This window comes from Crinia signifera, chromosome 9 (genome assembly GCF_055691185.1).
Source record: "Crinia signifera chromosome 9, ASM5569118v1, whole genome shotgun sequence".
Taxonomy (NCBI): Eukaryota; Metazoa; Chordata; class Amphibia; order Anura; family Myobatrachidae; genus Crinia; species Crinia signifera.
Window position 1 is genome coordinate 39,460,556 of NC_139225.1, and position 14,765 is coordinate 39,475,320.

Sequence of the window (14,765 nt, forward strand, 5' to 3'; positions counted from 1 at the left end):
ATGGGGGGGGATTGGGCCACTCCCAAAAGCAGAGATGACTCCTCATTGCTTGCTGTGATAGTTCATTTGTCTTCTTGATGAAGCTAACTGATCCTAAAGGCACCCAATAGCTTGGTAGGCACCTAAAGATTTATCTGTCCAATCTGTCTGGTGGTAACAAAGATCTGGTGACGTATGGGAGCATAGGAAAATAAACCATTTGCTCCCAAACAGTGGAAAAAAGTAAATTTGCTTTCACATAAATTGTTTAAATCCTGTTGATTTAACAGACTTATCTAAAGACACATTTTTGTTTGTTTTCCAGCATTTTGGGAGCAAATGGTTGATTGTCCTAGGAGGCTCCAGAAATTTTGGTCTGCCTACCGCCCCCCTGGAAATGAGGGCAAGTCCCCCGCATTGCGGCCAGTCTCACGGGGGTCATCATTGTAGCCCCGCCTACTGCTGTGCAATGCCTGTTACCTGCAATACGGACATTGTATGGTGGGGGACGTGACTACGATGACGCAATCATGCAGGCCCCAAACTGCACATTTCCATCATAGCTCTGCCCACCTATTTTCTCCGTCCCGCAGGTGCCCAACCCCCCCTTTCCCCCCCAGAACAAGCCTGCACATTACAAATTTGGGTCATATAGGGTAAAACATACAAAATGACACCAAAATTGCGGTAACTTTTTTTTTGACTACATATTGACTGTCAACCATATGGTGTCGACCTATTTACTGTTGACCATCTGGTGAGCTCTTGACTGTTCACCTTCTGACTGGCAATCTGTTAATCCACACCCAGGAATATTGCTATTCATACTTCTGCTATTTCCTCTCTTTTCATTTCCTCTGATACCAAAACTGATAATTTCCCAAAACACTAAAGAATTATGTGAAAACAAAACCAAAACAGGGTCCCCGGGAACCATAATACTCTCCATATCATCTTTGTATCCTTTCTGCAAACCAAACCAAAGTCATTCATCGCACTCTCCATCTCCCCTCAGGGCCAATTCGGAATTACCAAGCTCTTCAACCAATTCTCCCCTGAACAAAGCCAGACCACTCTCTAAAGCCGAAAGTGACAACTTGTCTGGTACACACAAAGCATTATGGGAGAAGAGGAAAAAGAGCGGTCACTGGATGGGTCCTTCGGAAGCCAGCTCTCCATCCCCGGGGCCCAAGAGTCTGACTGAAAGTGAAGGCAGAGAATCGAGTGCACCTGGTGAGTGGTTTTGCTGATTGTATTCATATATGGGTTTCATTTTTTCTTTTCAAGTTGTACCATTTGAATCACACCCATCTTTCTGTCCATGGTAGATGAAACAGACTCCGAGCAGGAAGCGCTTAATGACGTCATGGGCGACCCTTACTCTGGAGCCTCCCGGTTACTGTCACCTACTGAGGAACTATCCCAGTATGATGGAGACGTGGTAGGATCTCGTACAGCGAGAGAGTAAGTCAATGATGTGATGTCTGACCCCTAACACTATGAGCTGGTGTCACTGGTTTCTGGGGAAATGTAGGTGCATTTTAATATTAGTAATGCACAAAATACTTGCATCTGCCATAGGTAAATCTAGGGTAGGCAGCGCCTGGCACTTCAGCTACTGTTGGACTACTCATCCGAGCATGCACAACACAGATTTAGCATGCCCTAACAGCAGAACTGTTGCAGAGCATGCTGGGGTGTGTAGTTCCGCAGCAGCTGGAGTAACTACACCTCTGTATCACCCACTTTGATTGGTGCTTAATTATATCATTGATCATGCAAAAAATAACAATACTACAAGGAATCACAAATCTCACATAAATATACGGAGCTTTCCACTTTCCACCCAGAATGATAAATTATATTCATATGAATAAATATAATGATCAGCCAGACAATAGACTGAGAACCAGGTAGACTGAGAACCAGGTAGCCTGGCACCGAGGCTTTATCTAATTGGCTCCCCGCGGTACTCCTCAGTTTGCTGCTGCACCTGTGTATTTGTTAGAGATAGTGTAATTAGGGAATGTTACGCCCTGCACAGTGGGATTTGACTAACCCCTAATCTAATATAGATGCTTATTGGTAATGGCAATAATCTGTTTTATATGTTTCACTATGAAAATAAATGACATTTAATAGAAAATAAAATATATACACAACTGCAGTGGCCTGTTAATTTATCTATTGATGAATTTACATGGCGTAGCTAGACTCACCATTTCAACTGGGATACTCATGAATTACACAAGTTCTGTGGTTGGCCATCTTCAAGCCTGTATATCACCTAGTTTAATTAGCCACAGAACATGTGTAAGTCATTAGTGTCCCAGTTAAAAGGGAGTCTAGCTATGCCATGTAAATTCATAGCATAACTACTGTATGTTAATGTATCTGTTAATGATTTTAAATATGCATAGCTATAATGAGTGTATGGGATTCCACTGCTGAGAGGACCAGAGGCTTAGGGTGCCCGTTCCACCTGCACCTCAGTCATATAGTTGTTTATCAAGTTGTGTACCAATACAAACATATATATATACTGGTAGCATTGTGCGGAATAATGTGAACTGGGGCAATGTCTGGCATTATGGGAATAAGGGCACTACTATAGGGCATGAAATGAACAAGGGCACTACCATGGTACATGAAATGTAAGAGCGGTGTCTATAAAAGCATTGAAACTAGGGAACTTTCAAAATGTTTCTACGGGGCCTACAAAGTTCTTGCTACGCCCCCGATCCTAGTAAAAATGATAGAAAAGGATGATTAGCTGACAAAGGCATCGGGGTAAATGTAGCAGCTGGTGACATGCAGAAATCTGTGAGATCCTGGCATGAATGCCCCATGTTTTAAAATGGAGATAATTTGAAAGGCAAGTCTAAAGGTTTTACCTACAGTATGTCCTCCTGGGTCTGTTCTCAGATTGTATATGACATCCCACCTGTTTCGTTTTACTTGTGTAAAGCACACACAGTTCGACCTGGTGGCCGTCGATAACGATTTGATATCGAGGGCCGCTGGGACCCAGGGGATTGCCAGCATCAGGAGGGAGGGATGGGGGGTGCAGGGCCGCCGAGAGGGAGGGGGGGCGGGTACACTTTACCGGGGCCCGGGCCTGTCAGGGGGGCCCGGGTCCAGAGACACACGACACACACACTTTTTTTTTTTTTCCATTTACATGAGCCAGGCGCCGGGTCTGATAGCAGCTGTGTAGCGGCGGCTGCGTGAGCGGCTGGGTGCCGCCGGCTATGAAGGACCTGGAGAGGCAGGGTGAGGGGTCTTCAAAATATTTTCCCTGACAGCGTGAGCGGCAGCGGCAGCAGCAGCCAGTCCTCCGCTGCGGAGCTCTGCAGACACTCTCGCGAGATGATCTCACGAGTCTGTCTGTGTCTGTGTGCAGCAGCTGCAGCAGCCAGCAAGCTCCTGCCGGTGGATGCCTGCTGCCTGGCTGGGACGGATACTACATGTAAGGGGAAGGAAGGTGAGAGGCTGACAGTGGCGGGCTGGGCAGGGTGCCTTCTGCCCCCCAGGCCAGAACAATTTTGCAGAAATAGGGCCGCTGTGTTTGCAGATCTTACAGCCGGGAAGGTTTCTCTGCTTCCTCCCGACTGTCAGTGTCTGGCTGCTGCACACACACACGCTGCTGTGTCCAGCAAGCAGCATGAGAAGGGGGCACTATAAGGGGACTCTCCTGCACATCCTGATTATTATTCAGGAACCTGCCATAGGAAGAAGCCCCTCTCATTCACAGGTTCCCCCCTCAGCCCCCCCACTACCAGATCAGACTACTTCCTTATTCCGAGGTAGCTCCGCCCCCAAAGCTTGTCTTCTACTCACTCTCTCTGGTCCCTGCTTCCCCCTGGCACCGCACAGGCTGGAGAAAGCTGCACCTGAGAACAGCTGCAGAGAACAACACAGAGGTACCCCCAATTCCAATTGCAGTCTTCCTACCTCTCTCTCCCTCACCCCTGCAGTCTCTGTATCTCTTCTACGGGTTTTCTCACTCTCTCCCTTTTCCCTACAGTCTCTATCTCAAGCTTGTGGTCTCTCTCACTCTCTCAGTTTCTTTCCCTCTCCCCTCACCCTTGACTCTTTCTCTGTGGTCTCTCTCACTTTTCCCCCTGCAATCTCTCTCACCCTCTCCCCTGTGGCCTCCCTCGCTGTCTGCCCTGCGGCCTCCCTCGCTCTCTCCCCTGCAGCCTCCCTCGCTGTCTCTCCCGCAGCCTCCCTCGCTGTGTCTGCCCTGTGGCCTCCCTCGCTCTCTCTCCTGTGGCCTCCCTCGCTGTGTCTGCCCTGTGGCCTCCCTCGCTCTCTCTCCTGTGGCCTCCCTCGCTGTCTGCCCTGCTGCCTCCCTCGCTGTCTCTCCTGCTGCCTCCCTCGCTATCTCCCCTGCGGCGTCTCTCGCTGTCTCTCCTGCTGTCTCTCCTGCTGCATCTCTCCTGCGGCCTCTCTCACTGTCTCTCCTGCTGCCTCCCTCGCTATCTCCCCTGCGGCCTCTCTCGCTGTCTCTCCTGCTGCCTCCCTCGCTATCTCCCCTGCGGCCTCTCTCACTGTCTCTCCTGCGGCCTCCCTCGCTGTCTCCTCTGCGGCCTCCCTCGCTGTCTCCCCTGCGGCCTCCCTCGTTGTCTCCCCTGCGGCCTACCTCGCGCTCTCTCCCGCGGCCTACCTCGCGCTCTCTCCCGCGGCCTCCCTCGCTCTCTCTCCTGCGGCCTCCCTCGCTATCTCCCCTGTAGCCTCCCTCTCTACTGCGACCTCTCTCACTGTCTCTCCTGCGGCCTCCCTCGCTGTCTCCTCTGCGGCCTCCCTCGCTGTCTCCTCTGCGGCCTCCCTCGCTGTCTCCCCTGCGGCCTCCCTCGCTCTCTCCTGCGGCCTCTCTCACTGTCTCTCCTGCGGCCTCCCTCGCTGTCTCCTCTGCGGCCTCCCTCGCTGTCTCCCCTGCGGCCTCCCTCGCTCTCTCCTGCGGCCTCCCTCGCTCTCTCTCCTGCGGCCTCCCTCGCTCTCTCCCCTGCGGCCTCCCTCGCTCTCTCCCCTGCGGCCTCCCTCGCTCTCTCCCCTGCGGCCTCCCTCGCTCTCTCCCCTGTGGCCTCCCTTGCTATCTCCCCTGTAGCCTCTCTCTCTACTGCGACCTCTCTCACTATCTTCCTGTCCCCTTTGTTCTCTCTGGCTATGGGGCCCATTTATCGAAAAATCGCATATGCAGTGCGATCTGGAGATGGTATGAGCAACCAGTATCACATTGCAACATGCAGTTTCTATTGGCCGGATGTTCATCCCTGTTATGTGCTCCAGGTGCTACTGTGGCTACTGTACATGCACAGTCCCATTGACTGCAAACACGCATTGGCCATTGCCAGAGAGGGTTCTGCAGGAACCTTCTGCAGGCTAGCTACGCAATGTGTGGCCCATAACTGTGGGGAATGGTAGCTGCAGGGAACAATTTCTAGGGATTCGTAAATCAGGCAGCATCACATCTGCTGTCTCTCACTAGCTCCCTTTCCTCGGCCGTTTCTTCCTCTGTCTCCTTTTCCCTAGTACAGTCTCTATCACTCTGGGGCCACTTGCTTGTGTTTGCCCCCCAGGCTGAAAGTTGCCAGCCAGCCCCTGGAGGCTGAGGTCGAGCTCCTGGCAGAGCATGTTAACCCCGTGGCAACGAGCATGTTAAACCCTGGTAGAGCATGTAACTACTGGCAGAGCATGTAACTCCATGGCATCGAATATGCTAACCCCATGGCAATGAGCATGTTAACCCCCTGACAGACCATGTTAACCCCTGGCAGAGCATGATAACCCCTGGCATCAAGCATGAAACCCATCGCAATGACCATATATTTACAGAACTTATTGTATGTGGCATAATATGTAATTATGGTGTGTGATATAATATGTAATAGGCATTACAGTGTGTGTCATTATGAGTAATGAGCATTACAGTGTGTGGAATAACATGTAATGGGAATTACAGCGTGTGGTAAAATATGTAATAGGTGTTACGGTATGTGGCATAATGTGTACTGGGCATTACAGACATTATACCATGTGATATAATATGTAATGGGTGTGTGACATGTGCATACCTTCCAACATGACCCTCTCCAGGAGGGACACAATGCTCTGCTCCTTGACTACCATCTTGATGTATGATTGCCATCACCTGTGTTGAAACACCTTTCTTATAAATTAACCTGTTCAACACAGGTGATGGTAATCATACATCAAGATGGAAGTCAAGGAGCAGAGCATTGTGTCCCTCCTGGAAAGGGTCATGTTGGGAGGAATGCATGTGTAATAGGCATTACGGTGTAAATTTGGCCCTGTCCCTATTTCCGGCTCTGCACTTTTATCCTGTATCCTACATTTGAAAGAAATTGGCAAGCTCTGGTATATGATGGGGGCATAGGGGAGCAAGCGCTGGCGGAGTATGCATGGAGCGCCCTCCGTGGGGGCCCCGGGAAGTTTTTGTACCGGGGCCCAGGATTTCTCTTGGCAGCCCTGGGGGGGTGGATAGCGCATGGGGGACGGAGGGGGGAATGCTGCATTGGGCAGCAAGGAACTGCTTTTGATTTGACATATCGAAGCACAAAAAGACTTGCCTGCCAAGTCCATTTCTGCCTTTGATACTGTGGGGCCTTGCATCGGGATCGAATACAGCTAACACTGTTCGATTGTGTAATTTTCAATTCGATTTGGTCTACATAGTCCAAATCGAATCAAAAATGACACTGAATTGAACCGTGTGTACACAGCAATAGAACCCGCCATTCTGATATGCTCATTATCACTTGCTGCAAGTTCTTCACCCCAAATGTATTTATTTACATACAGTAGCAGGAGTCATACTCAGCAAGAACATCTCCCCAATTGCATATACTGCAAATCCCTCATCATGTCATATGCAGCTGGAATTGGATCTTGTCACTGTCCAGAACATACATACAATTTGCCACGACTTGCGGTCTAATGGGTTGGGATCATTTGGTCTATTGCATTATGGTCGAAAGTCATTAGGTCGAATCCATTAGGTCGACATGCTAAAAGGTCGACATGACTCTAGGTCGACATGGGAAAAGGTCGACATGATTCTAGGTCGAAAGGTCATTAGTTCGACAAGGTCATTAGTTCGACATTGTCTATGTCGACATTCACAAGGTCGACATGGGGTTTTTCACTGTTTTTTTTACCTGAATGTCAACACAGTCGACATGGACACAGTTTAAAGTGCACTGCATCCCCTCGCATCGCTCGGCACACTATTTTATTCTCCCACCACGCCCTAGTGGATGGTAGGGCATGAAATACCGCCTGTCGGCACATGTTGGCTCAAAAAACAGTGAAAAACTCCATGTCGACCTTGTGAATGTCGACATAGACAATGTCGAACTAATGACCTTGTCGAACTAATGACCTTGTCGAACTAATGACCTGTCGAACTAATGACCTTTCGAACTAGAATCATGTCGACCTTTTCCCATGTCGACCTAGAGTCATGTCGACCTTTTAGCATGTCGACCTAATGGATTCGACCTAATGACTGTTGACCATAATGCAGTAGACCAAATGACCGCATCCCGGTCTAATTTATTTCCTTGAGAAATTCTTTCCTTGTCCGTTAATGGTAGAGTGGCCTGTCTATCTGTACAGGAACTTAGCTTGTCGTAAGATGTGTAACTATACTGTGACAAGGAATCACATGCACTGAATAAGATGAAGTCTTGGTCTTTACTTTGAAGTAGGTAAACAGCGTAGGCAAGGATGGTAACAGCATTGCAGCATACAGGTGTCACAGCATAGTACAAACTCCTCAGTATGTTCCAGGGGTCCCTACCATAGCCCATAATCCCGGCCTATAACCTGGGTGGCTATTCCACCATCAGGAACACTGACCTCCTGCCCTGGAAACACTTATATCAGGAAAACACAGGTGCTGCCAGGGCCGGCGCCACCACTAGGCAAATCTAGGCATTTGCCTAGGGTGCCGGCCACTGGAGGGCGGCATTTCGCCCCCCCCCCCCGTGCCGCGGGGTACCTGTCCTGCGGCTGTGTATATAAAGCTTGAGGCGGCAGCGGGGGTCCCTGCAGTCAAGAAATAACAAGCACTATCCGCCGGGCTATGCGGAAGCGCTTCTGTTGTGGAAACACTGGCCGCACGCTGATTGGCTGAGATTCAGCCAATCAGCGTGCACCGTGCGGCCAGTGTTTTCACAACAGAAGCGCTTCTGCATAGCCAGGCGGATAGCGCTCGTTATTTCTTGACTGCAGGGACCCCCGCTGCCGCCGCCGCAAGCTTTATATACACAGCCGCAGGACAGGTACACCCCCCCGGCACCGGGGCGCCCCCACCCCGACTCGCCTGGGGCGCTCCGGTGCCTTGCACCGGCCCTGGGTGCTGCTAATCACGTCAGGTAAAGCCCATACACACTGGCTGATTGGAATGAAAATCTGGAAATTTCTGGGAAGAAATTACAATCATGATATTTTCAGGTTTACCAGTGTTTATCTATAACTTACATTATCAGACTGGTGTGGAAAATTTATACAGGTAATTTTGCCAAAAACAACGGCAGAGGAAGCCCACGGCGACTTTCCTCACTATAATCACTTTGTTATTTATGTCTATTTACCTACATCCCCTTTAATCTCCATTTTCTCCCTCCAGTCAGGCCATAAGCAACCTACAGAAGGAGGTGATTCAGCTCCGGCAACATCTAGAGAGCAGCCTGCACCGCTCACCGACGCGAGGACTCACAGGGCCGCTGGCTGCCAATCAGTGAGTGCAGATTTAGTGGCTTGGGCTTATTCTTAGGGGCTGTTTACATTTGGATGCTCACATCTGGGCAATCGCAAGTAATCAACATTCGCTAATACATACAGTATTATAAAATATAGTCATATGAAGGATTGTTTATCTAAGGTATCAAAAATCATTTGCCAAGCTATGAACTAAAAAGAGTTATTGCCATAGGGTTCTCTCAGGCATTAGTATCAGTCAGATGTAACCGCAGGCTAAGGGTAGGGCTGTCTAACAGAATCATCATTACCTGGGATGTCCAGGACAGAGCATTTTCTCCCTCATGGAGAGGGTCAGGTAGGCAAGTATGCCTATAGGTATAGTTACTGTAATCATGAGGAACCTATAGACATGATGACCGTATAGGAATGATGACAAGCATTGATCACTGTTTGCAGGAAAGTACATGAAGGGAAAGCTTGTCACGTTGCCCCTGGCTTGGGTTCTCCTATATCTAGACGTGGGGCTTCTTCAAAGGAACCAAGAATGGGTAAGTATCTCATAGAAGACAGAATCACTGTTTTAGTTGCCACTGAACTAGTACAAGGTAGAAACTGAGATGTATCCTTCTTGTCTGTCCACCCAGAGGACCAATTAGGCAGCACCATGTCTCCTGGCCAGGACCTCACTCAGCGAGCTGCACTGGATGGAAGAGGAGTCCGGGGGGAATATACAGGTGAGCTACAGTACTGGCATGACTTTGAGGGGGTTATATAACAGCTTCACACAGTCCGAGAGGCCCCCACTCCAGAAACCTTCACAAACAGACTCAAGACTTTCGTTTATGAAAAGCTTTTCTGTACTTCACTGTTCCTGTACTGTATTACATTCATTATATCTGTTAAACGCTTGATTACGATTGGAGAAAGAGCGTTCTATAAATAAAATTACCATTGTTATTATTATTAATATAGTTTGTATATCTAAATTGAAGGCAAAGCCAGCTTTATAACGGGATACGGTATCTAGGTCTACACTATGAAGGACGACATACATTAGGTCGACCACATGAAATAGATCAACATGGCTAAGGTGGTCAGGGTCGGAAGGTCGACACAAGCATTATATTGACAATGGGAAGGTCGACAGTCAAAAGGTTGACATGGGTTTTTCACTGTTTTTGAGCCAACTCCTGCCAACAGGCGGTATTTCATACCCTACCATCCACTAGGCCGTACATGGAGAATATAATAGTGCCGCGCCCAAAGCATTGCGAGCGCAGAGAGCCACGCGAGGGGACGCGGTACACTTAGAGGTGTCCATGTTGACTTACTGTATGTCGAAATTCGGGACAAAAAAACATGAAAAAACTCAATGTCGACCTTCCCATTGTCGACCCAATGCTTGTGCCATGTCGACCTATATCATGTGTTGACCTAAGCCCTGTCGACCTTTAGTGGTCAACCTAATGTATGTCGACCTTCGTAGTGTCAGCCCTATGACCCACACCCCTTATAACTGATTCCCTCTTTATATTTAACATCAGACCTGCCACAATCACACCACATCCCTGACCCGGGACCCTGTTACTTACAGCCCTAAATGTGAGTCTTCTCTAATCTATCCATTTCTTTCCGTTAGGGTCTCGATACCAACTTCCAGGATCCCTTTCCCCAAGTCGCAATGAACAGGACACTGTCGCACTCTGTCAGAGGTGCCGGGGAGCAGAGCGAGGGCGTCCTGGTAGGAGAATATCCCCTATTACATACAATGACATACCTTAATGTACGGTTACATTCTATAAACTAATTAGAGGAAAACAAGTAAGGAAAGGTGCAAGGATCATCAATCCATACTGGGGCTCACCCACAATCTGTCCGGAATGATTTCTTTGAAACTACATGTGCGAACATTTATTCACACCTGTGGCACATACATTACACAGATGCTGTTGTGATTGGTATCAGGTGGTGTCAGAAAATGATTGGAATTCCTGGCTGGATGGGGATGCCGGTAGTACACGCCAAAAATGTCCTGATCCAGTAATTGGAGTATGGCGGATGTGTCAGTTACCCAATGAGATCTAAACCCTATTATCTGGTACTGTGGCATCACCTCACTGCCATCTGTGCTCCTTTTGGCTGCCTGTGGTACTCCTGAGTCTTGTGCCACTGTTGTGAACAGTCTGACTCCATGGGTTTGGCCATATTGGATTCTGTCATGTGACTCTCCTAGTCCAACCAGATTCTAGAAGCTAAGTTAACATGATATTATTTAGTTGACTCTGTGCACCCTATTTAACCCAGCTACAGCAAATTGCCAGAACATTCACTACCTTCTCTTAGTATAGGGTTGCTGCAAGATCCACTTCTGTTTTGCAAGTTTTCCCATCATGCACTGGTTCCACGTATACCTTGAGGGGGGACAGAAATCTGTGGCGAGCAGAGCAAACCACCGTGCCCGAAGCGTGGCGAGCAAAGCGAGCACACAAGGGTACAATCCTGCTGCAATAAAATAACCTACACCTACTGTACGTAAAATACACATAAAATACAAAACGCTGTGAAGGCATCTAACAACTTCCGCCCTCACCTAACATCACATTCCACCCACAAAACAGAAGTGGATCTAGACACAACCCTTAGTATAGTTCCCTCTGTGCTCCTGTATTTCAGTGTACAGTCCTGAGTTCCTTGTTTCTGTTTTCATTTCTGAGTTTTGGCTTACTCCGGTTCTGAGTTTCCTTTGGGCATATACTCCTGAGGTCCCGTAGTGGATTCCAGCACCACGGTCCTCGGATCAGGGTCTCCCAAGGATGAGTTCTCCATGATCAGTTACATGGTATTATCCTTTCAGGTCCTGTTCTGTACTCCGGCACAGTTCCTGAACTGTGACCTGCCTGGATCCTGGTGTTCCCTAGATGAGCAGAAAACTTATCAAGGCCCCTAGTTTCAATTATACTCTTGATTCAGCTGATTAAAGGGGGATCCCAATATGGATCAGCAAAAAGGTTTCCATGACACAGTCATAAGAAGCCAACGTTATATGGAAAAACTGCTCCTGCCATAGGACTGGTGCAATGTCTATGGCAGTATTACGAGACACTGAAAGTGGGGCACGCTTGTACACCAGGGAAAGGGGTGATACCAGCATTCACATTTACATGCAACAGATTTGTGCACAATCAGAGATCCATCTGCTTTTAGATGGATCTTATGTACTATGTAAGGATAGGGATGGCGCAAGTGTGCACTGATGTAACCAATCATATGCGCTGACTGCTATGTAACCAATCACAGTTATAGCGGCTGTGCAGTGGTGTAGATGTGTATATCTGGGCTGGCAGCATGCAGGCATTGCAGCTGCAGATTTGGCAGACTTCTGTGCAAACCATGAATCACAGAAGTGAATAGGAATAGGCAGTTAGTATATACTATATATTGTGATGGTTTCCTAAACATTTGCCACAGGAAGCTGTGATAAGCACCACTGATAACACTGAAATGATAGAGGTGAGGCTTAGGAGATGTATCAAAGTTTGGAGAGAGATAAAGTGGAGACAGATAAACTACTGACCAATCATCTCCCCAGGTGCCATGTTAAAAGCTGTGTGCCTGATTAAAAGATTTGGACTAATACCACAGGAGGCATCTGTAGGAAAAAGAAACTTAGGGCACGGTTCAGACATGTTTACTGTGCTGTGAATTCGTAACACGACCATTTATTTGATGTCTGTGAATGTGCACGGTATGCTGTGCACATGTGAGAGCCGTCTGTATGAAGGCAGCCAACAGGATTAACACCCTGCTGGTGTTTGGGGGCGGTAACCCTGTGTTTTCTGGGAGTGTCCCGGAAAAAACACAGGCGTTCCCAAGCTGTTGGGAGGGAGGGCCGCTGACGTAATCAGCGCCGTCCTTCTCCCCACAGCACTGAGTAAGTCTACACTTACTCTGTGCTTGCAAAAAGGGGGGAAATCATCAATGGTGAGTGACTTTCTCTTTGTGCATGGTTAGGAACTCAATTGTAGCTGTGCACAGGGCAGGGCCATCTTTACGCATTTTAGTAGAAACAAGTGTCTACGCCATCTTTACCAATGGGCTTACTGGGCAGCTGCCTTAGGGCCCCACAATTCTAGGGGCTGTTGCATATTTTTCCAAATCAGGCCCTGTGTGTGACAAATGACAGTTAGGAGCTGATTTGTTTGTTCTGTCTCTGTCCAAGCTTTGATAAATCTCCCCCTTAGTACTGGTAATGAGTTTGAGAGCGAGAGGAAAGTGACAGAAGCCCTGCTGAGCATGTCGGCAGATGTTGGCCCTCATTACAATATGATAGGATGCCTTGCCATCTGCCCCATGTTATCTGTTGGTAACCTGTTCCATAACTGTGTGCTCTGCAGTGTCCTGGAAAACATCAAAGAAAGAAGCAAGTACCTTCCCCGTACATGCAGCCTGTCCGCTCTGCCATGGGAACAATGACTCTGATGTACATGCAGCATGTCCGGTTAGCCATGGGAACAATGACTCTGATGTACATGCAGCATGTCCGGTTTGCCATGGGAACAATGACTCTGATAATACACCCAGGGCTGGTGAGTGTCTGATATGCTGCAGGATCACAGATACAAATATTGGGGCTGATTCAGAACTGCTCGTAGGGCTGGATTAAGGGGGAGGGGGGGGGCACAGGGGGTCAGTACCCCTGGGCCCCCCTCTACAGTATCTAGGGGCCCCCTGTGGTTGGCATGTATTTTATTTATTTTTTTGCTAAAGGTTTTGTGCATGGGAATGAGGTAGTGCTGCAGCTTCTGCCAATGTGACAATGATTAATGGTGCTGGGCATCAGGAGCCAAGGCACACTGACTGTACAAGTGTGCAGTGCATTACTGGGAGTTGACTAAGTCTCGTTAGATCTTTCACAAGAGGTCAGAGGCTGAGCGGCTTGTGCTGAGCTCTGCTTGGTGGAGCTCATCATATGCTCCTCAGGCCCATTGAGGACAGCAGCAGCGGCCTCGTCATGGGAGGGTCCTTAGTCAGAGGCAGTGCTGAGCATGTCAGGGCTCCTACAGAGTAAGGGACAAAACAGGCCCCCCCTGTCTAAAGTAACCCGGGTCCCCCGAAGGCGTAATCCGGCCCTGGTCGAGGTTTGCGCATGTTACACACTCGTTGTGTTGTTTGCTGTGGGGAGGAGGGGCCGGGGGAAAAAAAGGGGCTTGCCCATGAGAACGCCCAGCATTTTATTGGCGTCCTCATGGGTACACAGGCGGGCTGACGCCTTCCTGGGGTGGGCGCTGACATCACAGGATTTCTCCTGCTAGCGGATGCATGCAAAGTGTTCTCCTACACATCCCCTCACATGGTACTGAGGGGAATCAGGGGTGGGGAGGTATTCGGCGCGTGGGGTATTCGGCCAGGTGGTGGATGGCAATGTTTGCCTCCTGCTACATGCAAAAGCAGCAAATATTTACCCTGCATAGAAAAAATATACATTTATTTGCTTTTTTGCTTTACTTACAAACATGACTCAGGCCCATAGTACAGTACATGCCTGTCCCAATCCGACAGTTATAAGGAACAGTCCTCCCCACAGTCACATACCTCCCAACCTTAGTAGAAGAGAAAGAGGGACAACGCGTGTACCAAAGGTACGTGCCCAAAATTTTGGGGGCATGGCCTAGCAGGATGGGCATGGCCTATACTTGCAACCCTCCCATGAGGCTACACCCCCTTTTTCACCGCTGTGGGGGCATGGCTAGCAGCTCTGAGAGCTGCGCAAAGCACTAATCATGGTTGACAGGGGCGACTCCCAACTACCCCAAAGTCCCAAAAAAACAAGACAGTCCCGTGAAAAGCGGGACAGTTGGGATGTATGCAGTCAGACACGTCACCCAGTGCTCTGGTACTGTACTGTCCCTTCATAATTGATACCCTCAGTCAATGTTCTGCATCTTGAATCACACCTCACATACATGGTAGCTGAATAGAACCTGACAGAGGTTTTCTTGATGAGTGCATTGCAGATCCTGAGAAGCCGTTCTTCTGCCTGTCACTTATTTCACATT

General features: G+C 48.8%; 1 protein-coding gene across 2 annotated transcripts in view; it reads left to right on the forward strand.

The window, feature by feature from the left end:
* AKNA (AT-hook transcription factor) overlaps positions 1-14,765 on the forward strand; it is a 49,726-nt gene that overhangs the window by 26,386 nt on the left and 8,575 nt on the right. For both annotated transcript variants that reach the window (XM_083158902.1, XM_083158903.1), the window contains exons 14-20: positions 995-1,212; positions 1,308-1,443; positions 8,636-8,746; positions 9,166-9,257; positions 9,354-9,443; positions 10,349-10,450; positions 13,104-13,295. In XM_083158902.1, the coding sequence (XP_083015028.1) occupies positions 995-1,212; positions 1,308-1,443; positions 8,636-8,746; positions 9,166-9,257; positions 9,354-9,443; positions 10,349-10,450; positions 13,104-13,295 (941 nt within the window). The remainder of the gene's footprint in view (positions 1-994; positions 1,213-1,307; positions 1,444-8,635; positions 8,747-9,165; positions 9,258-9,353; positions 9,444-10,348; positions 10,451-13,103; positions 13,296-14,765) is intronic.